At 47.5% G+C, this 27,221-nt stretch overlaps 1 protein-coding gene across 1 annotated transcript in view; it reads left to right on the top strand.

Annotated features, from left to right (window-relative positions):
* Positions 1-27,221, top strand: part of SMC5 (structural maintenance of chromosomes 5) — a 403,478-nt gene that overhangs the window by 248,435 nt on the left and 127,822 nt on the right. The window contains exon 12 of the mRNA XM_063913893.1: positions 10,998-11,092. Within this exon, the coding sequence (XP_063769963.1) occupies positions 10,998-11,092 (95 nt within the window). The remainder of the gene's footprint in view (positions 1-10,997; positions 11,093-27,221) is intronic.

Below are 27,221 nucleotides of genomic sequence, written 5' to 3'. Positions count from 1 at the left end.
GACTGGTGTACCCTCCAAATAGGTCCACCCGTTACAGGATTGAGACAATGAAAAATGTATTACACATTTATGATTATACCCCAGGTACCACATAAAAGGGTATTGTGTTTGGTGAGAGAAAACTATTAGTAGTTTTTCCTGCATCTGAGAAATTAAATGAGGTGTGTGAGGAAGAGTGGTCTTCCCCCGGTAAGAAATTGATAATTTCTACAACGGTTATTGCAGCGTACCCTTTCCCGCCAGAGGATAGGTCACGCGGGGAAACACCCCATAGGGTAGATACAGCGCTTACACGCTTATCAGAAAAGGTGGCACTACCGTCTTCGGGTACGGCCGCCCTGAAGGAACCTGCTGATAGAAAGCATGAGGTTACCCTATAAGATATGGTCACACACTAGGGCATTATATTGCGACCAGCCGTTGCTTCGGCATGGATGTGCAGTGCTCCCGCTGCGTGGTCAGATTCCCTGTCGGAAAATAACTATGGATAGGGACAATATTTTGCTGAAAATAGAGCATATAAAAGACGTGGTCTTATACATGCACAGAGGGATATTTGCCGGCTGGCATCAAAAATAAGCGCTAGGTCCATTGCCGCCAGACGGGGGTTATGGACTTGGCAATGGTCAGGCGATGCCGACTCGAATCGGCACATGGAAGTTGCCCTATAAGGGGGTAAAACTGTTTGGGGATAGTTTTTCAGACCTCGTTTCCACAGCTACTGCTGGGAAATTCATTTTTTTGCCACAGGCTACCCCACAACAAAAGAAAGCACCGTATCATCAAGTACAGTCCTTTCGGCCCCAGAAAAACAAGTGGGCTAGAGGCTCATTCTTTCTGCCGAGAGGCAAAGGTAGAGGAAAAAAGCTGCAACACACAGCTAGTTCCCAAGAGCAGAAGTCCTCCCTGCGTCCGGTAGGTCCACAGCATGGTGCTGGGGCTGCTCAGGCGGACCCGGGTACGGTGGGGGCCCGTCTCAGATATTTCAGCGGACAGTGGGCTCTCTCACATGGATCCCTGGGTCCTTCAAGTAGTATCTCAGGGGTACAGGCTGGAGTTCGAGACGTTCTTCCCCCCGCCGTTTCCTAAAATCTGCCTTACCGGCACCTCCCTCTGCCAGGGAGACGGTGTTGGTGCATATTCAACACTATAATCACAACAAGTGATTGTCAAGGGGCCCCTCCTTCAGCAAGGAAGGGGTTACTATTCCACAGTGGTTGTGGTACCGCAACGGTTCGGTGAGACCCATCTTGAAATTAAAATACTTGAACTTTTATATCAGAAGATTCAAGTTCAAGATGAAATCGCTCAGGGCGCTTATTACGAGCCTGGACGAGGGGGATTACAGGGTCTCCCTGGACATCAAGGATGCGTACCTGCATGTCCCCATTCCCCCCCCTCACCAGGAGTACCTCAGATATGTGGTACAGGACTGTCACTATCAGTTCCAGACGCGGCAGTTGGAGTTGTCCACGGCACCGAAGGTCTTTACCTAGGTAATGGCCGAAGTGATGATACGCCTTCGCAAGAAGGAAGTTTTTATTATCCCGTACTTGGACGATCTCCTGATAAAGGCGAGGTCCAAAGAACAGTTGGTAGTGGGAGTAGCACTCTCTGGGGAAGTGCTACAACACCACGACTGGATTCTCAATATTCCAAAGTCACAGCTGGTCCCGACGACACGTCTTCTGTTCCTGGGAATGTTTCTGAACGCAGACCAGAAAAGAGTGTTTCTTCCCGTGGAAAAAGCCGAGGAGTTGTCATCTCTAGTCAGAGACATCCTAAAACCAGGACAGGTGTCGGTACATCAATGCACACGAGTCTTGGGAAAAATGGTAGCTTCGTACGAAGCATAATTCCATTCGGAAGACTCCACGCAAGGACGTTCCAGTGGGACCTGTGGGACTAATGGTCCGGGTCCCATGTACAGATACAACAGCGGATAACCCTGTCAGCAAGAAACGGGGTGTCGCTGCTGTGGTGGCTGCAGAGGGCTCATCTACTAGTGGGCCGCAGATTCGGAATACAGGACTGGGTCCTGGTGACCACGGATGCCAGCCTTCGGGGCTGGGGTGCAGTCACACAGGGAAGAAATTTCCAAGGAGATTTCGCTTCACATAAATATTCTGCAGCTAAGGGCTATTTACACTGCCCTAAGACAAGCAAGGCCCCTGCTTCAGAACCAGCCGGTACTGATCCAATCAGACGACATCACGGCGGTCGCCCATGTAAACAGACAGGGCGGCACAAGAAGCAGGATGGCGATGGCAGAAGCCACAAGGATTCTCCGATGGGCGACCTACACCCAGGAGAATGGGGACTTCATCCAGAAGTTTTCCAAATGCGGGTAAACCGTTGGGAATGACCATGGGTGGACATGATGGCGTCCCGCCTCAACAAGAAGTTGAAAAGATATTGCGCCAGGTCAAGGGACCCTCAGGCGATCGCTGGGGACGCTCTAGTGACACCGTGGGTGTACCAGTCGGTTTATGTGTCTCCTCCTCTACCTCTCATACCCAAGGTACTGAGAATAATAAGAAGGCGAGGAGTGAAAACCATACTCGGGGTTCCGGATTGGCCATGAAGAGCTTGGTACCCGGAACTTCAAGAGATGCTGGCAGAGGACCCTTGGCCTCTGCCGCTCAGACAAGACCTGCTGCAGCAGGGACCCTGTCTGTTCCAAGACTTACCGCGGCTGCGTTTGACGGCATGGCGGTAGAACACCGGATCCTAAAGGAAAAGGGTATTCCGGAGGAAGTCATCCCTACCCTGATCATAGCCAGGAAGGATGTCACCGCAAGACATTATCGCCGCGTTTGGCGAAAATTTGTTGCTTGGTGGGAGGCCATGAAGGCCCCGACGGAGGAATTTCAACTATGTCGATTCCTGCACTTCCTGCAAGCAGGGGTGACGTTTGGGCCTCAAATTGGGGTCCATCAAGGTCCAGATTTCGGCTCTGTCGATTTTCTTCCAGAAAGAACTGGCTTCACTGCCTGAAGTTCAGACTTTGGTTAAAGGAGTACTACATATTCAGCCTCCTTTTGTGCCTCCTGTGGCACTTTTTGGATCTCAACGTGGTGTTGGATTTCCTAATGTCGCATTGGTTGAGCCACTTAAAACCATGGAGCTAAAGTATCTCGCGTGGAAAGTGGTCATGCTGTTGGCCTTGGCCAGGCGTGTGTCAGAATTGGCGGCTTTGTCATGTAAAAGGCCTTATCTGATTTTCTGTATGGATAGGGCAGAGTTGAGGACTCGTCCTCAGTTTCTCCCGAAGGTGGTCTCAGGTTTTCACTTGAACCAACCTATTGTGGTGCCTGCGGCTACTGGGGACTTGGAGGATTCCAAGTTGCTGGACGTAGTCAGGGCCCTGAAAATTTTATTTTTCCAGGACGGCTGGAGTCAGGAAAACTGACTCGCTGTTTATCCTGATGGCACCCAACAAGCTGGGTGCTCCTGCTTCTAAGCAGTCTATTGCGCGCTGGATTTGTAGCACTATTCAGCTGGCGCATTCTGCGGTAGGATTACCGCAGCCTAAATCAATAAAAGCCCATTCCACAAGGACGGTGGGCTCATCTTGGGCGGCTGCCCGAGGGGTCTCTGCTTTACAATTTTGCCGAGCAGCTACTTGGTCAGGGGCAAACACGTTTGCAAAATTCTACGAATTTGATACCCTGGCTGAGGAGGACCTGGAGTTCTCTCATTCGGTGCTGCAGAGTCATCCGCACTCTCCCGCCCGTTTGGGAGCTTTGGTATAATCCCCATGGTCCTTACGGAGTTCCCAGCATCCACTAGGACGTCAGAGAAAATAAGAATTTACTTACCGATAATTCTATTTCTCGTAGTCCGTAGTGGATGCTGGGCGCCCATCCCAAGTGCGGATTGTCTGCAATACTTGTATATAGTTATTGTTAACTAATCGGGTTCTTGTTGTGAGCCATCTATTCAGAGGCTCCTCTGTTATCATGCTGTTAACTGGGTTTCATATCACAAGTTGTACGGTGTGATTGGTGTGGCTGGTATGAGTCTTACCCGGGATTCAAAATCCTTCCTTATTGTGTACGCTCGTCCGGGCACAGTATCCTAACTGAGGCTTGGAGGAGGGTCATAGGGGGAGGAGCCAGTGCACACCAGATAGTCCTAAAGCTTTCTTTAGATGTGCCCAGTCTCCTGCGGAGTCGCTATTCCCCATGGTCCTTACGGAGTTCCCAGCATCCACTACGGACTACGAGAAATAGAATTATCGGTAAGTAAATTCTTATTTTCTTATCCAGAGTGGCACACGTCAGGGCTGCCCCTTGTCACCTTTATTATTTGCCTTAGCTTTACAACCCCTAGCTGTTTCCCTGAGAAATTCTCCCAGATTTACAGGCATAACAATAATGGACACCACGGTAAAATTATCACTGTATGCTGACGACATGCTTCTATTTATTTCTCATCCTGATACGTCCATCCCTGCGATTGTCTCCCTGATTGAACAATTTGGTTCCTTTGCGGGATACAAAATTAATATATCTAAATCCGAGCTTCTCCTCCTTTCAGGAGACTCTTCCCTCTTTCCATTACACCCGGTCCTGTCCCGATTTCCAGTGGCTCGAGATAGTCTTAGATATTTAGGGGTTCAGATCCCTACTTCCCTCCCGGATCTATATGCGGTTAATTTTGGTCCTATTTTGTCCAGGGTGTCTAAAATCCTCACAGACTGGGCGTCTCTGCCCTTGTCTCTTATGGGTTGCGCAGAAGTTATTAAATCTGTTGTTTTTCCCAAGATTGCTTATTTTCTTCTTATGCTCCCTATTGCCCTTGTTGAGAAAGATGTCCTTTTTCTTAAACAGTGTTTCACTAGATTTCTATGGGCAGGTAAACGACCAAGAGTCCCCTACGCTAGGTTGCAGCTATTACGTGAAGAGGGAGGTATGGGAATCCCAGATCCTGTCCTATTTAGTAGAGCAGCGATGTACCGGTATATTACAGACTGGCTCTTGGGCAAATCAGTATTTACGAACTTGCCACTTGAACTGGCCGTATTCCATCCTTTCTCCCCTGCTGCTCTCTTAAACACCCCAAACTCCCATCTCCCATCTGAGATAAAACATAACATTTTATTTTGGCATACATATCGAGCATGGCAGGCCACTCACACTAAAGCCCAGAGAAAACCTGACACCTCTCTTCACACTACGTTTTGGGGTAACCCATGTTAACTTCCTGGCCTTGATAACGCACATTTTTTGAGTTAAAGAGAAAAGGGGATCGCAGCTATTAGAGACATATACGACCCAGGAGGCAACGCAGTGCTTTCTTTCTCTGATATCCAGATAAAATTCGGTATTTCCCACCGGGAATTTTTTATGTACTTGCAGGCTAGACACTTTGCTCAATCCCAGTCACACCCAATGATTTCTGAGGCTAGCACAGACCCGCTGCGCACCTTAATGGTGCTTACTAAAGATTGTCCTTACCATCTTAGTTACTTCAGAAACACCTTTAGGGTCTCATATAGAGACCGGCTCTGGGATTCCGCGTTGACTTCATGGTCCAGAGATATCCCCAATATGGGATCGTGCGCTGAATTGTTAGATAACATTTTACCCACTTTTAGGTTCTTATACTCTGCCTCTTTGCAAGAGGTTCACTTGAAGACGATCCAAAGGGCATATATAGCACCTAATCAGAGGGCACACATGGTCCCAGACGACACTGGCTGTTGCATCAAATGTACTGCGCAGAGTGCCACCTTGTACCACAATATGTGGTCTTGCCGGAAAATATCTAAGTTTTGGTACAAGGTGGTCGCTTATCTCAACACAGTATTTAACTTACGGTTAATAAAACGCCCGAAGGCTTGTTTGCTACTTGATTTTAGAGAGTGGTCTCTTGGGCCTGAAGATAGAGATATTGTTCCGGTACTCTCGGTTATCCTGACAATTGCCAAGAAACAAATTCTTAATAATTGGATCAAACCGTCTACCCCTTCTTTGATGGCTGTGAAACACATGACCCTCCAGATTATTTATTTTGAGAGGCGCGCTACTCTTCCTGATATTGAATTGGGGGTCAGGCGGTTTGCCAGGAAGTGGGAGAAGTATATTGATACTCTAGACCCGGATGTACAGTCGTTCATCTATAAACTTTTTGAGACCACAACGTGGTATCTATATGGACAAATCGATAGGGCCTCTTGACAACCTAGGCCCATGTACTGTTCCTTTGGGACCTCCTGCTGTTTTCTTAGGAAATGCAATTATATTAGTTTTAATACCCCATGCTGTATGTTTAGTCTGATGCCATATGGGTACTGAACCTTCTCTTTGGTTAGAATGGCTAACCATGCCTGAATTACTTCTTTAATATTTTTACTTAAGACTTCTTCGGCCGCTACTCATTCATGATATGATTATACTTGTATTGTTTTCCCCATTTGTTTCCCCCCCCCCCCCCCCCCCCCCCTCCATCCTGTCTGTCTTCTTTACTGACCTCTCAGGTATACTGATGTCCTGTGAATCCTCAGGTAGAATTGTATGCTTAGCCTTAGGTATATGGTGATTTCTTATGCTGAGACGCACGTTGGTAATGTCTTCATCATTTCCTAGACCTCATGTAGGTTAAGATTGTTTATCCTTTACCTCTTACTCAAGCCTACAATTACCGACTATGGGGGATATTCAATTTGGTCCGAAGAGACATCGGGAGTAAAAACCCCCGATGTTTCTTCGGGTGCTGCGGTCGGGCTATTTAATTTGCTTGGCCGGTAACAAGTCCTCTTACACCCGAAAACACACAGGTTCAGTGAAACCTGTGTGTTTTCGGGTGAAACAGCCCCGTTTTCGGTTGAAAACGGGGCTGTTATCGGGCATTTTGCTTCGCCTGCCGGAGGCAGGTGAAGCAAAACCCCGATAAGCTGCGGCACGCGCCGGCTTATCGGGGCCAATTAAATAGCCCCCACCGGCCGATACTTATCACCCGGCACCCCGGGCCAAATTGAATATCCCCCTATGTATCTGTGATTTCACTGATGTGGCTTAAAAGCACTTTACGATGGATTATTGTAACTATACCGGTTTCTTCCCGGTTTTTGGTATGTCTGTATCATGAAGGTCTTCCCTGTTCTTGTATTTCTATAAAAAATCTAATAAAAATTGTTGATTTAAAAAAAAAAGTGCACTGTCAGCAGTGTTCATTCCGGGAGTGGACAACTGGGAAGCAGACTTCCTCAGCAGACACGACCTACACCCGGGAGAGTGGGGACTTCATCCAGAAGTCTTCGCACAGATTGTGAGTCGGTGGGAACTGCCACAGATATACATGATGGCGTCCCGCCTCAACAAAAAGCTGCAGAGGTATTGCGCCAGGTCAAGAGACCCTCAGGCAGTAGCGGTAGATGCCCTCGTGACACCGTGGGTGTTCCCGTCCGTTTATGTATTTCCTCCTCTTCCTCTCATACCAAAGGTGTTGAGAATAGTAAGAAGAAAAGGAGTGAGAACAATCCTCGTTGTTCCAGATTGGCCACGACGGACCGGATCTGCAGGAAATGCTCACGGAAGATCCGTGGCCTCTTCCTCTAAGGCAGGACCTGTTGCAACAGGGTCCCTGTCTGTTCCAAGACTTACCGCGGCTGCGTTTGACGGCATGGCGGTTGAACGCCGGATCCTAGCGGAAAAAGGTATTCCGGTGGAGGTTATCCCTACGCTGATAAAGGCTAGGAAGGAAGTAACAGCAAAACATTATCACCGTATATGGCGAAGATATGTTTCTTGGTGTGAGGCCAGGAATGCTCCTACTTAAGAATTCCATCTGGGCCGTTTCCTTCACTTCCTACAAACTGGAGTTGATTTGGGCCTTAAATTAGGCTCCATTAAGGTCCAGATTTCGGCCCTATCCATTTTCTTTCAAAAAGAATTGGCTTCTCTCCCAGAAGTTCAGACTTTTGTTAAGGGAGTACTGCATATTCAGCCTCCATTTGTGCCTCCGGTGGCGCCTTGGGACCTTAATGTGGTCTTGGGCTTCCTAAAGTCACACTGGTTTGAACCACTGAAAACGGTGGAGTTAAAATATCTCACTTGGAAGGTGGTCATGTTATTAGCCCTGGCTTCGGCTAGGCGAGTGTCTGAATTAGCTGCTTTATCACATAAAAGCCCCTATCTGGTTTTCCATATGGTTAGAGCGGAATTGCGGACACGTCCTCAGTTCCTACCAAAAGTGGTTTCATCCTTTCATATGAACCAACCTGTTGTGGTGACTGTGACTACACGGGACTTAGAGGATTCCGAGTCCCTTGATGTGGTCAGGGCTTTGAAAATTTATGTAGCCAGGACGGCTAGAGTCCGAAAAACAGAAGCACTGTTTGTTCTGTATGCAGCCAACAAGCTTGGCGGCCCTGCTTCAAAGCAGACTCTTGCTCGCTGGATCTGTAACACGATTCAGCAGGCGCATTCTACGGCAGGATTGCCGTTACCTAAATCGATCAAGGCCCATTCCACTAGGAAAGTGGGCTCTTCTTGGGCGGCTGCCCGAGGGGTCTCTGCACTACAGCTGTGTCGAGCTGCTACTTGGTCGGGTACAAACACCTTTGCAAAATTCTATAAGTTTGATACCCTGGCTGAGGAGGACCTCATGTTTGCTCAATCGGTGCTGCAGAGTCATCCGCACTCTCCCGTCCGTTTGGGAGCTTTGGTATAATCCCCATGGTCCTTACGGAGTCCCCAGCATCCTCTAGGACGTTAGAGAAAATAAGATTTTACTTACCGGTAAATCTATTTCTCGTAGTCCGTAGAGGATGCTGGGCGCCCGTCCCAAGGGCGGACTTCTTCTGCAATACTTGTATATAGTTATTGCTGCAATAAGGGTTACGTTATTGTTGCATCGAGCGTGAACTGATGCTATGTTATTGTCATACTGTTTACTGGATTGTTATCACAAGTTATACGGTGTGATTGGTGTGGGCTGGTATGAATCTTGCCCTTGGATTAACAAAAATCCTTTCTCGTACTGTCCATCTCCTCTGGGCACAGTTCTCTAACTGAGGTCTGGAGGAGGGGCATAGAGGGAGGAGCCAGTGCACACCAGGAACTAAATTCTTTCTTAAAGTGCCCATGTCTCCTGCGGAGCCCGTCTCTCCCCATGGTCCTTACGGAGTCCCCAGTATCCTCTACGGACTACGAGAAATAGATTTACCGGTAAGTAAAATCTTATTTTTATCTTTCAAATGGACTGGGCTGAGACATGTTTGGTAAGGTGAAGAAGGCCCCTCCTTTTTTGATACATGGGAACGTTTCATTGCAACTTTGCCAACTTCTACGCAGATTTATCATGGTATACATCTGACACAGTGTGTATTATACTTAGTACATTACATACATACATACATACATACATACATACATACATACATTGTATGCTTAAATCGTATATTCATGTCTGCAGAATTGCATGCTGCAGTGCTTTTGCTTCAGTAAATAAAAATACAAAAAACAAAAACAGATTGAGATTTCCTTACTACTTGCTGCATCTCGCCAGGCTGTTTCATTTGGGCCATAGTTTATGCTGGGAATAAATAACCATAGGTGACAGCACCTGTAAACATGATGACAGTGGGCTGTTTTTTGCAATGGAAGATCAGTTATTCAAAATGTGTGTTAATATGTAGCAACAGAAACCGCGACAGGCTATTTCTTGCTAAAGTCCTAGTTGAAGTACCACAGTTTATTCCAGTAACTATAGGTAGCCAGCATAATTATTTTCTTTAGGCAAGATCACTTTGGAATGAAGTTACCTGCTAATAAAGCTGCAATGGGAATGTAATTTATAATAACTTCATGCCTTATAAAACGAACACAAAATTGTTACAGCTTTTGCAAAAGTTAATCTAAGCTAAATGAAGGGCAGTCGCAAAGGCATCATATTTGCAATATACATTTTGGGTTCTGGATTGCTACATTGCTGAGCCAACAATCATTTTTAAGTCATACTACAGGTTGAGTATCCCATATACAAATATTCTGAAACACGGAATATTCCAAAATACTGAATTTTTTGAGTGAGACTGAGATAGTGAAACCTTTATTTTCTGATGGCTCAATGTACACAAACATTGTTTAATACACAAAGTTATTAAAAATATTGTATTACATGACTTCAGGCTGTGTGGATAAGGTGTATATGAAAAATAAATGAATTGTGTGTATGTACACAAACTTTATTTAATGCACAAAGTTATTAAAATTATCGTTTAAAATTACCTTCAGGCTGTGTGTATAAGTTGTATATGAAACATAAATGTATTCTGTGCTTAGACTTGAGTCCCATCACCATGATATCTCATTATGGTATGCAATTATTCCAAAATATGGAAAAATCCGATATCCAAAATACTTCTGGTCCCAAGCATTTTTGATAAGGGATACTCAACCTGTACCTACATTGAGCACTGTGTATACACTTCATTCTTCTAGCTTTGACTTACGACTGGTTTCGGTGTTCCAAGAAGTGGGGCACATGGCTCCTACTTATGGTACTTCTGTGTTGCACTTGGACCTGAATGTTTTTCTCACCCAATTTAAATACCTTCCTTTTTGGACTTAACTGAGATAATTATTTTTGTTGTGTTATACAGGCCATACAAAGAAGTAGCAGCCTATTTGTTGCTGTTTAATACTTTGTTTTGCCTTGATAAGTAAAAAGGGCAGTTGCTAATTTTCTTTCTTATTTGGGAATAAACTTGTAAACCACTGTTATCTCTGAGGTCATGGTGTGCAGTGGAGCATCCTCATGGTGGGGGGGGGGGGGAGGGGGGGGTTTAACTACTGTTAAGTGCAACAGTTTAATTCATTGAGTTTATTTGGACTTTAATGCATATTTTAATAAACTTGGACCTGTGCAGTGTTAGTGTTTTTGCGCACAAAGAAGTAAATAGATTTGTTTGATGCTTTAACTTTCTTTTAAGATTTAACTTTTTTAAGCAGTTAGTAATATATATATTTGTTATCCTGTATATTTAGGTCAGAGACAATCAAAGGTTAAAGGTAAATGCTGTTTGCTCACCTCCAGAGTCCGTTGCAGACCGGAAGCCATCCAAGCCAATCTCTGATTTAAAGTAAGCTTTCATTTGTATTGTTATAGAACTTGTAGGGTACTCTACAGGGGCATATATACCATAAGTATGTCACATAAATTATGTGCAAAACTTTTAAACACTAATAAATGTATATTAAAGTAAGAAAATTGATCCCAGACATAATTTAATTAGAGCAAATATGCAAAGAGAAAAAATAGTGTGGGGACACTATATAAAAAAAAAAAAAATTTAGTATAAAACTTTTAATATTTTTTGAAATGCGTCAGGCGATTCCGAGAAGCCTATGCTGCCATCCTGATGCCACACCACCAGCTCAAATGACTGCACCTTACTCACAGGTACCTACATTTTTCACTTTCCATTACTGTACTTTTATCAGCATTGAAACAGTACAAATCTTTCCATTAGGTTTCATTTAACCTGGCTGACAGCAGATACAGAATTTTTTTCACATATTCATTTGTCATAGGTTCGTGCAGTGCTCTCATCCCTTGTTCAGTGCCCTGATGCAAATCAGGGAAAGTAGAAGCACAGCACATACTAACACAACTTTTTTCACCACTTTAACTTTTAACATATACTCTATGCACTGCGGTCTGCACATTTAGCTGGTTACCATCTGTGCTTTTGTTGCAGGGTTATATATGTGATGATTACCAATTTTTGATGGTATATTGTTATTTGTGGTATCATTTTCTCATACGTCCTAGAGGATGCTGGGGACTCCGTAAGGACCATAGGGTATAGACGGGATCCGCAGGAGACATGGGCACACTATAAGACTTTGAATGGGTGTGAACTGGCTCCTCCCTCTATGCCCCTCCTCCAGACCTAAGTTAGACTTTGTGCCCAGGAGTGACTGGACACACACTAGGGGAGCTCTCCTGAGTTTCTCTAAAGACTTTATTGTTAGGTTTTTTATTTTCAGGGAGACCTGCTGGCTACAGGCTCCCTGCATCGTGGGACTGAGGGGAGAGAAGTCAGACCTACTTCTTCTTAGTTCAAAGGCTCTGCTTCTTAGGCCACTGGACACCATTAGCTCCAGAGGGTTTGATCACTTGGTTTGCCTAGCTGCTTGTTCCCGGAGGCGCGCCGTCACCCTCCTCACAGAAGCCAGAAGAAAGAAGCCGGGTGAGTATGAGAAGAACAGAAGGCTTCAGACGGCAGAAGACTTCAGTAACGGAAGGTAAGCGCAGCGGTTGCGCTGTGCTCCATGCTCCCACACACCAACGGCACTCACAGGGTGCAGGACGCTGGGGGGGGAGCGCTCTGGGCAGCAGTTACTGACGTCTCATTTAGATTGGCAAAAGAGCATAGACGGGCTCCGGGCACCGTGTACGATACCCCCGCCAGTACACAGCAGCAGTCGCGCTGCGCGCCATTGCTCCCACACACCAACGGTTTTACTTGGGTGCAGGGGGGGGGGGGGGGGGCGCCCTGGACAGCAATATGTATATTGTTTAAGGAGGTATATAGTGTGTATACACTGTATACGGTCCCCTGCCTGCATATAGAACGATAGTATAACGGGGCTTATGTTGGTTCTTCTATATAACATTGCGGCAGGCTGCCGTACGTATACAGGAGGTGTGGCCGGGGGAATGCTGAGGCTGACTCCGAGATACTGGAGTTTTTCCCTGGGATGGTGTACCGCTGTTTGGGGATGCCTTAGTTCAGTCACTCTCGGCAGATACTGCTGGTAAATCTAACTTCGTGAGTTAGTCTCTGTCACTGGCCTAGACTGAGGGTGTCGTGGACTCGGGGACTCTTCCGATGGTTGGGGAGAGGAACCACAACTGAGCCGGAACAGGGGTGGCCTAATATAGGATTTCCTCATACAGGACGCTGACAGTAAGGTTTGGTGAAATATTGAAGAGCTTTATTGCAGGAAAAGAACAACTTAAAGTCATATATCATAAAGGAACTTATGAGGGAATGTCCAGACCCATTGAAGGGTTTTGTGAGCAATATTAGAGATACTGGTGACTGAAGGAACTGTGGGTGATGTTTGAAAGTCACTGATAACTTAAAGAATTCGTAAATGGTGGTTAAAGATACAAATGGTTAAAAGAACTTGTGAGCGGAGATTAGGACACTGGTGATTTGAAGAACTTAAGTGCAGTGGTTTAGGACGCTGATGATTTGTAGAACTAGGGAACGGTGACTGAGACGCTGATGATTTGTAGAACTTAAGTGCAGTGGTTTTAGACGCTGTTGATTTGTAGAACTTGGTGACTGAGACGCTGATGATGTGAAGAACTTAAGTGCAGGGGTTTAAGACGCTGTTGATTTGTGGAACTTGTGAACAGTGACTGAGACGCTGATGATGTGAAGAACTTGTGAACAGTGACTGAGACGCTGATGATGTGAAGAACTTAAGTGCAGGGGTTTAAGACGCTGTTGATTTGTGGAACTTGTGAACAGTGACTGAGACGCTGATGATGTGAAGAACTTAAGTGCAGGGGTTTAAGACGCTGTTGATTTGTGGAACTTGTGAACGGTGACTGAGACGCTGATGGTTTGTAGAAGTTAAGTGCAGTGGTTTCAGACGCTGTTGATTCGTAGAACTTGAGAACGGTGATTAGGGCCCGCAGCCCACGCTGATTCCTAGGAGCACTGGTGACTGGACCGCAGAGAGACACACCGGCCGCTGGATACACTGGAACCGGTGCAGCGAACTGGCACCTGGAAATGCCGGAGACACTGGAGTACAACTTCAGAGATCCTTGCCGGGAACAAGAGCGCTGGCATCCACGTCTGGGAAAAGACGATACTCAGGCCCTGAGGCTGTGTCCGGCGTCTGACTTTGAATCTCCCGCCACCGCTGGATTGGCGGAGCAGTCTGATGACGTCACCTGCCCCCCGTCCACGTGATGCCGGGTGTCATGGCGGCGCCCATGCCCTGGAGAACCACCGGGAGCCGCGCCAGCCAGACGCCGGAGCCTGTGGCCCACTGAAGGCGGAGGCCGCAGCACAGACCAGCAGACACGCAGGGGTAAGCGCGGCGAACACCGCCTCTGGCGTGTGACAGTCTCCTTCACAATGGTTGGTGACGAATTCTTTTGTGGGATGCAGTCTTTTTAACCGGTTCGATACCGTTCTTTTTTCCTTTTCTGTGCAGACAGTGGAAGGTGAAAAGGTAAGATTTCTGAAGCCTTGTTAGGTTCGCAGAAGCGGATGTCGTTTTCTGTTTCTACCACATCCACCACATGTCGCTGAGTCTATCTGGCTGGAGCCCACTCCGGTGGGAACTCGTCTACTACTTTTCAGTCAGTCCGGGAATAGACTAGGACCTGTGAGTTAATTATAGAATCCAACGGGGGACATTCTGGCGTTACAGATGTTTCCCCTCACTGATTTTCTAATAGATCTTGCCGTTTCCCCTCTGGAAGGGGAGGTAGTACTCGACGCCATACCAGAGGTGCGTCCGGTTCAGGGCATTGTCCTGCTGTCCCTGTTATATATATAAAAAAAAAAAAAACTAAGAGGTTTAAATGCGTTGTTCTCCGCATTCAGATTACCTGGGTGGATATCCAGGATTGTCTTTGCCATTTCACCGGAGTGATGGCAGTGGGTTGGTATTCTTTCAATTGTAAGAACCATTGTTGTTCTGTACTGGGACACTCTCCTGATTTAAGGCGAGGTCAAGACACAAGTGGTGCAAATCGTTGTTTTCTCTTTGACTGTTCTTCAACACAGGGGAAGGCTGTTATTCCCAACGACGCGGGCGTCGGAGGTGGGTATCAGAGTAAATACAGAACGGTTGAAGTTCTGTGTGTTCCTGTGGAAAGAGGTCTGAGGATCTGGAGTCGGATCAGATTTGCAGTGACAATCCATCATTATTTTCCGTTGATGAAGAAGATCGGTGCGGCCTAAGAGGACTTTTTGGTGAGCAGGTCAAATGCCAGAGTCCGGGTCTCACCTGCGCATGCGCCGAAATATAATCCTAATGGCCAGGTTTTCGCTCCTCGGGTGTCAGCTCAGTACTCACCTCCTAGAGGGACGAAGGTTCGGAATCCAGGATGGTGTCCATGCATACAGATCTCCGAGACTGGTGAGCAGTCCGTGCAAGGGAAGTATTTCCAGAGGAAAGGGTCAAGCTGGGAAGCTTGTCTGCAATAAGCTTTCTTGAATTAAGAGCTATTTTCAATGAACATATGCTTCGTGATCTGCCCGTGTTAGTTCTGTCGGACGACTTGACAGCAGTGGTGTAAGTAAGCCGCTAGGGCAGAACAAGGAGCAAAGCGGCAATGGCAGATGCCGAAAAAAGTTTTCCATGGAAAGACTGGTCAACGCTATATTAGCAGTCTTCGTTCCGGATGTGAACGACGGAGAAATATATTCCTCTGCAGACGCGATCTCCATCCGGGAGAAATACGGTCGTCATCGAGAAGTTTTCACTGAAGCGACATGTCTTTGAGGAGTGCCTCAATAGGACAGGTTGGCGTCTCGCCTCGCCGAGAGATCTCAGAGATATTGTTCCAGGTCAGAGGACACTCAAGCTATTGCAGTGGACGTCTTCGGGACACCTTGGGTGTTTTCAGTTGGTCTATGTGTCCCCTCCGTTTTCACTCTTCTGAAGGTGATGAACGTAAGAAGAACAAAGGTTCAGGTGATCCTCATTGTTACGGTCTAAACGAGGAGGGCTTGGTATCCAGTTCTTCAGGATTTACTCATAGAAGATCCCTGGCCTCTTCCTCTACGTGAGGAACTGTTACAACAAGATCCCCAGCATCCTCTAGGACAGGGCTGGCCAAACCGGTCCTCGAGATCTACCAACAGTTCACATTTTCCAGACTACCTAGCTGGTGCACAGGTGTAGTCATTACTAATTAAGATGTGCTGCATTCATTCCTAACTGACAATTCTACAGATCTCCAGGAGGCCTGGAAAACATGCACTGTTGGTAGTTCTCGAGGACCGGTTTGGCCAGCCCTGCTCTAGGACGTATGAGAAAATAGGATTTTAATACCTACCAGTAAATCCTTTTCTCTTAGTCCTTAGAGGATGCTGGGCGCCCGTCCCAGTGCGTACTGTGTCTGCAGTTATTGGTTATGTTACACTCTTGTGGTGTTTCTTTTCTGTCAGGCTGTTGCTGACGTTGGGCATGCCATGGCATGCGGTGTCTTTTTATATTATTGGTTGTGTTGACACACTGGTTGTGTTACATATTCTCTCAGCATATGGCTGTATATTGTTCATACCGTTGGCTGGTATTCTATTGAATGCCACATTCTGCAGTATGTTCGTGGTGTGAGCTGGTATGACACTCACCGTGTTTAAACAATAAATTCTTTCCTCGAAATGTCCGTCTCCCTGGGCACAGTTTTCTAACTGAGGTCTGGAGAAGGGGCATAGAGGGAGGAGCCAGTTCACACCCATTCAAAGTCTTATAGTGTGCCCATGTCTCCTGCGGATCCAGTCTATACCCCATGGTCCTTACGGAGTCCCCAGCATCCTCTACGGACTAAGAGAAAAGGATTTACCGGTAGGTATTAAAAGCCTATTTTTTCTGCAGCGGGGTACACTGGGATTCCCCAGGGAATAACATCAGGGTGTAGCGTTGGATCTTGATCCGAGGCACCAACAGGCTAAAGCTTTGACTGTTCCCAAGATACACTGCACTGTCTCGTCTATATCCCCGCTCCAGGCACTGAAGCTCAGTTTGTAAGTTGTTGCCTGCAGTACAGGGAGGGCTGCGTTAGGCAGCCCTGAAAAGAGCTTTTCTGAGAAGAAAGAAGACTTTAAGGGCCACAGCATAGGCATCTGATGCTATATGTCATACTGCGGCTCCCTCACTTCCCCCAGTGGCGCTGTATACTTCCGCGCCCTGGTTGCCAGGTTCTTACAGCAGATGCGCTCCGGTCTCATCAGGTACACATCACCGCTGCTGCTCTTCTGGATCGCGTGGTCACACTTACAGGGAGGAGGTAAGAGAGTCCCCCAGGTGGGAACCACCGAAATCACAATCCGGACACGGTCCCAGGAGACGGACCACGCCGCTGGCGTGGACACTGTGGCCATGCAGGGACCCCACTATATCCACCAGGGCAAGGATTTACTAAAATTAGTTTTACATGCTCCATAGTACCCAGTGGTGAAGCCCAGCAGGGTGGATAAGGCGCTGACCTGTAGCCCCTCCACCAGCCCCAGGCGCCATCTACAGCAGATGTTCCCGCCCTGGAGCTACATCTCTCTCTTACTCCCTCGCTCCCTGTCAGCGTTTGGGCGCCATTACCCAGAGCTGCACTGATTCTAGGACTGCTGGGCACTGTCTCCTCTTTAAAGCCGCCTGCCTCATCAGCGCTGTGCATTTATAGGACACTTAAGTATTCTACATGTCGTTTAGACAGTGTTAGTTAAGAACAAGTGCATAACTACAGGTATATTTAATACAAGTATTCTGTGATATACATCCAGTGTTTACTGTGCATTGTTATATTTGTATACATACATAGTATTACTAGTATAGTGCAGTCTTATTGTTGTGTGTAATAATTTCTGCATTGTACATGTGACTGTGTGTGCCTATAGCTGACGTGTGGTTTCCATTCCGTGTATCACATCTTGCTATCACTATATTCTGTACCCTGAGAGGGGGGGGGGAAGGGGCGGCTAAGTGCGTCAGGGTCCCATATATTATATAGTATTTCACAGGATATACTGTTTTGTATTTTTCTCTTACGCCCTAGCGGATGCTGGAGTCCACATTAGTACCATGGGGTATAGACGGGTCCACCAGGAGCCATTGGCACTTTAAGAGTTTGAGAGTGTGGGCTGGCTCCTCCCTCTATGCCCCTCCTACCAGACTTGGTCTAGAAACTGTGCCCGAGGAGAGGGACAACTTGGAGAGAAGGATTTTACACAGATAGTGGCAAGATTCACACCAGCTCACACACAAGGCAAACCAAGCTAACTAGCTTCAAACAACAGCAACGGCTGAACAAGATCACTTACCAAGTAACAAAACCGTATGTAACTAAGAACTAAGCAGTACTGAACTAGATAACCACTGCAGGATAACAAAGTGCTAGGCGGACGCCCAGCATCCTCTACGGACTATGAGAAAAGGATTTACCAGTAGGTAATTAAAATCCTATTTTCTCTTACGTCCTAGAGGATGCTGGGTTCCACATTAGTACCATGTGGATGTATCAAAGCTCCCAGAACGGGAGGGAGAGCGCGGAGGCTCCTGCAGAACTGATTGACCAAACTTTAGGTCCTCAGAGGCCAAAGTATCGAACTTGTAGAACTTTGCAAACGTGTTCGACCCAGACCAAGTAGCCGCTCGGCAAAGCTGTACAGTCGACTCACCCCGGGCAGCTGCCCAGGAAGAACCCACCTTACGAGTAGAGTGGGCCTTAACAGACATAGGACACAGCAATCCTGCCGTAGAATACGCATGCTGTATAGTGAACCTGGTCCAGCGAGATATTCTCTGCTTAGAAGCAGGACACCGAAGTTTCTTGGGATCATACAGGACGAACAGAGAGTCCGACTTTCTGTGACAAGCCGTCATCTTCACATATATTTTAAGAGCCCTTACAACATCCAAGTACTTTGATGAGATTGAGAAGTCAGTAGCCACTGGCACCACAATAGGATGGTTGATATGAAATGCCAACACAACCTTTGGAAGAAACTGCTGACGTGTCCGGAGCTTAGCTCTATCTTCATGTAAGATCAAGTATGGGCTCTTACAAGATAAAGCCCCCAGCTCTGACATACGTCTAGCAGAAGCTAAGGCCAACAAAGTGACAGCCTTCCGCGTGAGAAACTTGACCTCAACCTCTGGCAGAGGTTCAGACCAGTCTGATTGGAGAAGCTGCAACACCACGTTAAGCTCCCAGGGCGCCTGGATGTGCAGAACCCCTTTCAGAAAAGTCTGAACCTCAGGAAGGGAAGCCAACTGTTTCTGGAAGAAAATGGATATGGCCGAAATCTGGACCTTTACGGACCCCAACCTCAGGCCCATATCCACACCTGCATGCAGGAAGAGGAGAAACCGTCCCAGTTGAAACTCCACCGTAGGAAACTTCTTGGACTCACACCAAGATACATATTTTTTCCAAATATGATGGTAATGTTTAGACGTTACTCCTTTCCTAGCCTGTATCAGGGTAGGAATAACCTTGTTCAGAATGCCCTTTCGAGCTAATATCTGGCGTTCAACCTCCATGCCGTCAAACGTAGCCACGGTAAGTCTTGATAGGCAAACGGCCCCTGCTGTAGCAGGTCCTCCCGAAGAGGACGATGCCTCGGCTTTTCCAGCAGTAGATCCAGAAGATCCACGTACCAAGCCCATCTTGGCCAGTCTGGAGCAATGAGGATTGCCAGAACTTATGAGTTTGAGAACTCTTGGAATGAGTGGAAGTGGAGGAAACACGTACACCGACTGGAAAACTCACGGAGTCACTAGGGCGTCCACCGCCACGGCTTGCGGGTCCCTCGACCTGGAACAATACTGCTGAAGCTTCTTGTTGAGACGAGGGGCCATCATGTCTATTTAAAGTACACCCCAAAGATCTGTTACCTCCGTGAACACCTCCGGATGGAGTCCCCACTCTCCTGGATGGAGATCGTGTCTGCTGAGGGTTGTCCCAGTTGTCCACTCCCGGAATGAAGATTGCTGATGGCGCAAACGCGTTTTTTTCTGCCAAGAGGATGATTCTTGTTACCTCTGACATCGTTGCTCTGCTCTTCGTTCTGCCCTGTCTGTTTATGTAAGCTACTGTCGTTACATTGTCCGTCTGCACTTGAATGGCCGATCTCGCAGAAGATGGGCCGCTTGGAGAAGACCATTGTAGACAGCTCTCAGTTCCATAATGTTTATTGGTAGTCCGGCTTCCAGACTTGACCACCTTCCTTGGAAGGTCTCCCCTTCAGTGACTGCGCCCCAGCCCCGGAGACTTGCATCCGTGGTTAGAAGGATCCAGTTCTGAATCCCGAACCTGCGGCCCTCCAAAAGGTGAGGTAATTGTAGCCACCAGAGGAGGGAAATCCTGGCATTGGCGACAGGCATATTCTCTGGTGCATGTGTAGTTGAGATCCCAACCACTTGTCCAGGAGATCCAGTTAGAAGGGCCGAGCATGAACCGACACCCGGGCTGGCTTCAGAACATACCGGACCATTGTTTGTATCATCAACGCTTTCTCCTCTGGGAGAAACACCCTCTGCATTTCCATGTCGAGGATCATTTCCAGAAAGGACAACCTCCTGGTCGGTTCCAAATGTGATTTTGGAAGGTTCAGGATCCAACCGTCTTCCCTGAGCAGATGGGTCGTGAGAACAATGGACTTTAACAGCTTCTCCTTGGACGATGCCTTTATCAGGAGATCGTCCAGATATGGAATTATGTTCACTCCCTGTCTGAGGGGGAGAACCATCATTTCCGCCATCACCTTGGTGAAAACCCTTGGCGCAGTGGAGAGGCAAAATGGCAGGGCCTGGACTTGAAAATGACTGTCCAACAGTGCGAATCGGAGATAAGCTTGATGCGGCGGCCAAATCGGAATGTGGAGGTACGCATCCTTGATATCTAGGGATACCAGGAATTCCCCCTCTTCCAGACCTTATATCACCGCCCTCAGAGACTCCATTTTGATCTTGAACTCCCTCAGAAAGGGATTTAGCAATTTTAAGTTCAAAATGGGCCTGACCGAACCATTCGGTTTCGGTACCACGAAAAGGTGTGAATAGGTTACCTTTGTTTTGCAAATGGGGTGGAACTGGTACAATGACCTGTGCCTCCACCAACTTCTGGACGGCTCCTTGCAGGACAGTCCTGTCTGCCAGCAGAGCTGGCAAGCCTGATCTGAAAAATCGGTGAGGAGGGAGATTTTGAAATTCCAGCCTGTACCCCTGGGACACAATATCTTGCACCCAGGGGTCCAGGCTGGAGGACACCCAGACATGACTGAAATGCCTGAGTCTCGCCCCCACCAATCCCACCTCCAGGCCGCGTGGTCCACCGTCATGCAGATGACTTTGGCGTACCTGAAGCAGACTTCTGTTCCTGGGAACCTGCAGCAGCAGCTTTCATGGATTTTGTCTGACGTCCTCTAAAGAAGGTGTTAGACGGCTTGGCCTTTCTTGAAGAAAAAGGCTTCTTCATTGCAGGTGCCGTCAAACGCAGCCGCAGTAAGTCTTGGAACAGACAGGGCCCCTGTTGCAACAAGTCCTGTCTTAGAGGCAGAGGCCACTGGTCCTCTGTGAGCATTTCTTGCAGATCTGGATACCAAGTCCTTCTTGGCCAATCCGGAACAATGAGTATTGTTCTCACTCCTCTTTTTCTTATGATTCTCAGCACCTTGGGTATGAGAGGAAGAGGAGGAAATACATAGACCGACTGGAACACCCACGGTGACACCAGTGCGTCCACAGCTATCGCCTGAGGGTCTCATGACCTGGCGCAATACCTCTGTAGCTTTTTGTTGAGGCGGGATGCCATCACGTCCACCTGTGGCAGTTCCCACCGACATGCAATCTGCGTGAAGACTTCTTGATGAAGTCCCCACTCTCCCGGGTGGAGGTCATGCCTGCTGAGGAAGACTGCTTCCCAGTTGTCCACTCCCGGGATGAACACTGCTGACAGTGCGCTTACATGATTCTCCGCCCAGCGAAGAATTCTGGTGGCTTCTGACTGAATCAGAACCGGTTGGTCGCGAAGCAGGGTCTCCGCTTGACGTAGGGCGTTGTATACGGCCCTTAATTCCAGGATGGTGATGTGAAGGCAAGTCTCCTGACTTGACCACAGACCTTGGAAATTCCTTCCCTGAGGCTTGCATCTGTGGTCACCAGGACCCAGTCCTGAATGCCGAATCTGCGGCCCTCGAGAAGGTGAGCACTCTGTAGCCACCACAGGAGAGACACCCTGGCCCTGGGGGATAGGGTGATTAACCGATGCATCTGAAGATGTGATCCGGACCACTTGTCCAGTAAGTCCCATTGAAAAGGTCCTCGCATGGAACCTGCCGAAGGGAATGGCCTCTTATGATACCACCATCCTTCCCAGGACTCGAGTGCAGTGATGCACTGACACCTGTTTTGGTTTTAATAGGTTCCTGACCAGTTTCATGAGCTCCTGAACACTCTCTATTGGGAGATAAACCCTTTTCTGGTCTGTGTCTAGAATCATGCCTAGGAAAGGCAGATGAGCCGTAGGAACCAACTGCGACTTTGGAATATTTAGAATCCAGCCGTGTTGCCGTTACACTTCCAGAGAAAGTGATACGCTGTTCAGCAACTGCTCTCTTAATCTCGCTTTTATGAGGAGATCGTCCAAGTACTGGATAATTGTGACACCTTGCTTCTGCAGGAGCACCATCATTTCCGCCATTACCTTAGTGAAGATTCTCGGGGCCGTGGGGAGACCAAACGGCAACGTCTGAAATTGGTAATGACAATCATGTACCGCAAATCTCAGGTACGCCTGATGAGGTGGATAAATGGGGACATGAAGGTATGCATCCTTTATGTCCAGAGACACCATAAAATCTCCCCTTTTCAGGCTTGCAATGACCGCTCTTAGCGATTCCATCTTGAACTTAAACCTTTTCAGGTATATGTTCAGGGATTTTAAAATCAATATGGGTCTGACTGAATCGTCCGGTTTCGGGACTACAACATGGTCGAATAATAACCCCCTCCTTGTTGAAGGAGGGGAACCTTGACCACCACCTGTTGAAGATACAATTTGTGAATTGCAGTTAACACTATTTCCCTCTCGTGGGGGGAAGCCGGCAGGGCCGTCGGTGAGGGGGCATCTCCTCAAAGTCCAGCTTGTATCCCTGAGACACAATATCAATTGCCCAGGGATCCAACAGGAAGTGAACCCACTTGTGGCTGAAATTACGAAGACGTGCCCCCACCGGGCCTAGCTCCGCCTGTGGAGCCCCAGCGACATGCGGTGGATTTTGTAGAGGCCGGGGAGGACTTCTGTTCCTGGGAACTAGCAGTGTTGTGCAGCTTCTTTCCTCTGCCCCTGCCTCTGGCAAGAAAGGACGCACCTCGGACTTTCTTGTTTCTTTGTGATCGAAAGGCTGCATTTGATAATGTCGTGCTTTCCTAGGCTGTGCAGGAATATAAGGCAAAAGATCAGAATTACCAGCTATAGCTGTGGAGACCAGGTCCGAGATCCCTTCTCCACACAATCCTCAGCCTTCCATATGCCTCTTAAGTCGGCATCACTTGTCCATTGCATATTCTACAGGACACGTCAAGCAGAAATCGACATAGCGTTGACTCTAGAACCCAGTAGACTAATGTCTCTTTGGGCATGTTTTATATATATCTTAAGACAGCATCTTTAATATATATATCTATATATATATATATATATATATATATACACATACATACTAGGGTCTCAATCTCTGCTGATAAGGTACCTGACCACGCTGCTACAGCGATATAAACCCATACCGACACAATCGCCGGTCTGAGTAGTGTACCAGAATGTGCACGCTATCTGCAGGATCCCTGAGGATAGCTGTTAAGTCAGGCCTACCTTTTGGGCAAACGTGACACCCTAGGGGAAGATTCCCATCGTATCCTGGCCCTAGTAGGGAAAGGATACTCCCTGAGAATTCTTTGTGGGAAACTGCAGTCTCTTGTCTGGAGATTCCCGCTCTTTTTCATCATGAGAGGAGGGAAATTTATCTCCGCTTTCTTCCCCTTAAACATGTGTACCCTTGTGTCAGGGACAGATGAGTCATCAGTGATATGCAAATCATCTTTTATTACAATAATCATATATTGAATACTTTCTGCCATTTTGGCTGTAACTTTGCATTATCGTAGTCGACACTGGAGTCAGACTCCGTGTCGATATCAGTGTCTATTATTTTGGATAGTGATCATTGAGAGACTCTGAAGGTCTCTACGACATAGGGACAGACATGGGTAGATTCCCTGTCTGTTCTTTAATCTTTTGTGCAATAATTTCACCTTAGCACTTAATTACACATATCCAAACAGGTGTCTGCGTTGTCGACGGAGACACCCCTCACACACACATTTGCTCCATCTTCTCCTTAGGGGAGCCTTTGACCTCAGACATGTCGACACACACGTACCGACACACCACACACTCAGGGAATGCTCATCTGAAGACAATTCCCCCACAAGGCCCTTTGGAGAGACAGAGAGAGAGTATGCCAGCACACACCCCAGCGCTAGTAACCCAGGAATAACACAGTAACTTAATGTTAACCCAGCAGCTGCTGTTTATAATGATTTTTGCGCCTAATTATGTGCCCCCCCTCTCTTTTTACCCTCTTCTACCGTGTATCTGCAGGGGAGAGGCTGGGGAGCTTCCTCTCAGTGGTGCTGTGGAGAAAAACATGGCGCTGGTGAGTGCTGAGGAAGAAGCCCCGCCCCCTCGACTGCGGGCTTCTGTCCCGCTTAAATATATATTTTCTTGGCGGGGGCTCATACATATATACAGTGCCCAACTGTATATATGCTAAACTTTTGCCAAAAGAGGTCCCAATTGCTGCCCAGGAGAGCTCACTGAACAGCACCCAGCTCGTCCGGGCACAGATTCAAACTGAGGTCTGGAAGAGGGACATAGAGGGAGGAGCCAGAGCACACCAGAATCTAAATTCTTTCTTAAAGTGCCCATGTCTCCTGCGGAGCCCGTCTATTCCCCATGGTCCTTACGGAGTCCCCAGCATCCACTAGGACGTTAGAGAAAAATAATTTTGCAGCACCAGTTATGGTCTTAAATCATGGTAGAAATGCATATGTTGGTAGTTGCCTACTGAAGTCATTTTGTTTCCATATCAGCAGCTGTTTATGTTCTGCAAGTTCTTAGGAAGTCTTAATGCTATTTACAGATTCATCTAAGAATTTTTATGAAAAGATAAGTTTATACAGAATCAGTCAAGATAAAGTTGGCTACATCTGTATATAGTATTTAACATGCAAAAACAGAGTGCTTCAGTTGTCCCACCCATGACAAAAAACACAAAAGTTTTTGTAGTGAGATACTGGTTCTGAGGTCAGGGGTACAGTTGAGCAGAAGTAAGCATTTACTTAAGTTCATTACCTAAAAATCATTTACTGAATTTTTCAGCTGCATTATCTGGATTTTAACCTTATTTAAACTGTCCCACCCGTGACAAACTGAACTCAAAGACTGAGACCAACAGTTCTAGAACCTCCAAATGCTAAATGTATTGTCATGAAAGGAGTTTTGCTTTTTATTTATTAATTCCTGCAAGTTAAAAAAATAAAATAAAGCCATATTTAATTAAATATCCGTTTTAGTGCGCTTAAAACTTAATTGTCGATTGCTCTTCATAGTTAGACTGTCAAAACCGGTGTTTCATACCTCCCAAGTTCAGCAGAAGAGGACATGGCGCGCTCACGGCAGAAAAGGGGGCAGGGCCTTGGGTGGGGTCTCGTGGTACGACCACCGAATTCGTCATTTTGGGGGCGGGCCCACCGGTCCCTGAACTGTTAGATGCGCACGGCATCTATTCAGTGTGATCACCGGCAGCTTTGCACAGTGTCTGTGATCACTGACTCTCCCAACTAACGGGTGGGACATCAGGACACTGTCTCGCTGGAATCGGGACAGTTGGGAGGTATGGTGTTTGAATGTATGGAATGTAATATGAGTGTGTTGTGTGTACTGGGGGCAATATGGGGAGGGGGTTGCATATAATGGAATGGAATGTAAGTTCTGTGTGTACTGAGGGGTAGTATGGGGGAGCTGGATCTGTGTATACTGGAATGCAATATTGGTGTACTGAGGGGTAGTGTGGGGGAGGGAGAGAGGCTGTGTATACTGGAGTGTAAAATCAGGATGCTGTGTGCACGTAGGAGTAGTGTGGGGGAGGGCACTGAGTATAGTGAATGAATTATGGTGGTGCTGTGTATACGGAGTATTATTATGTGGGTTGCTGCGTTTACAGAGTGGTATTATGGGGGGGGGGGTTTGTGCATACTGAGTGGTATTAAGGCAGGCGTTGTGTATACTGAGTGGTATTATAAAGGCTGCTTTGTGTACAAGGGATGATCATGGATATAACTATTGTATAGTGGAGCCTGGGAGCTTCTGGGCTTGCTACGGACCATTCTCGGTTGATGAGTGCCTCCTTAGTGGCTGAGCGAGGTCTCTCTGCAGATCATCTTTTCCAGACCTCTAAGTGGTCCTTCATTCATGCCTTACGCCTTCTCTACTAATTAAACTCATTTGCCTCTAGTGACACTTGTTTTGTTATGGTGTCCTACACACAGCACAGGAGCATTCCCTCACTTAAAGGGACAGCTTTGGGACATCCCATGGTTTCCAGTGTCCCCCATGGACGAAAGAGAAAATGTGAGTTTTGTTCTTACCTGTAAAATCCTTTTCTCCGAGTCCATGGGGGACACTGGACAACCTCACTTACATCCCTGGCTGGCTAGGGGGTTATTCAATGGGATATATAGAAATCCAGCTTCTTTGCATCTGGTGTCCTCCTCCTATTCCCTATCCTTGGGCTTTGTTAATATTAACTGGTAGTTCCAGACATCCTGAGAGGCTGAGGTCGAGCTAAGGTGCCTGCTGAAGAGTGTTAAAGTGAGTGGCTGCTGCAGCCTATGCTGTTGTGCCGAATTCAGACATATGCCTTGCAGGGTAGAATGGTACTGAAAGGTAAAATTAATCACTACTACAGGTACAACATCAATTATCCGGCACCTGATGATCCTGCACCTCTTTTAATCCTGACACTTCAGGTTGCAGGGAAGTTAGGCTGCTGTTGGACTCGGTTAGGCTGTGTCATACGCCAGGGGCAGCGGCCGCCGCGCTTACCCCTGCGTGGCTGCTGGTCCATTTGGCGGTCCCCACCTCCGGCTGTCCTCGGGTCCCGGCGTCTGGCTGGCGCGGCTCCCGGCGGTTCCCCGGGGCATGGGCGCCGCCATGACAGCCGGCGTCACGTGGGCGGGGAGCAGGTGATGTCACTAACCCGCTTCACCAATCCAGTAGAGGCGGGAGATTCAAAACCAGACGCCGGGCAGAGTCTCGGCGCCTGAGTATCGTCTCTTTTCTGAAGTGGATGCCAGAGCTTCCGTACGCAGTGTGTTCCCCAGCAGCTATTCTCCAGTGCTTCTAGCATTCAGGGTGCCTTCCTGCAGCACAGTCTCAAGTGATCCGAG

Source organism: Pseudophryne corroboree, chromosome 1 (assembly GCF_028390025.1).
Source record: "Pseudophryne corroboree isolate aPseCor3 chromosome 1, aPseCor3.hap2, whole genome shotgun sequence".
Taxonomy (NCBI): Eukaryota; Metazoa; Chordata; class Amphibia; order Anura; family Myobatrachidae; genus Pseudophryne; species Pseudophryne corroboree.
This window is presented reverse-complemented; position numbering and strand designations above follow the sequence as displayed.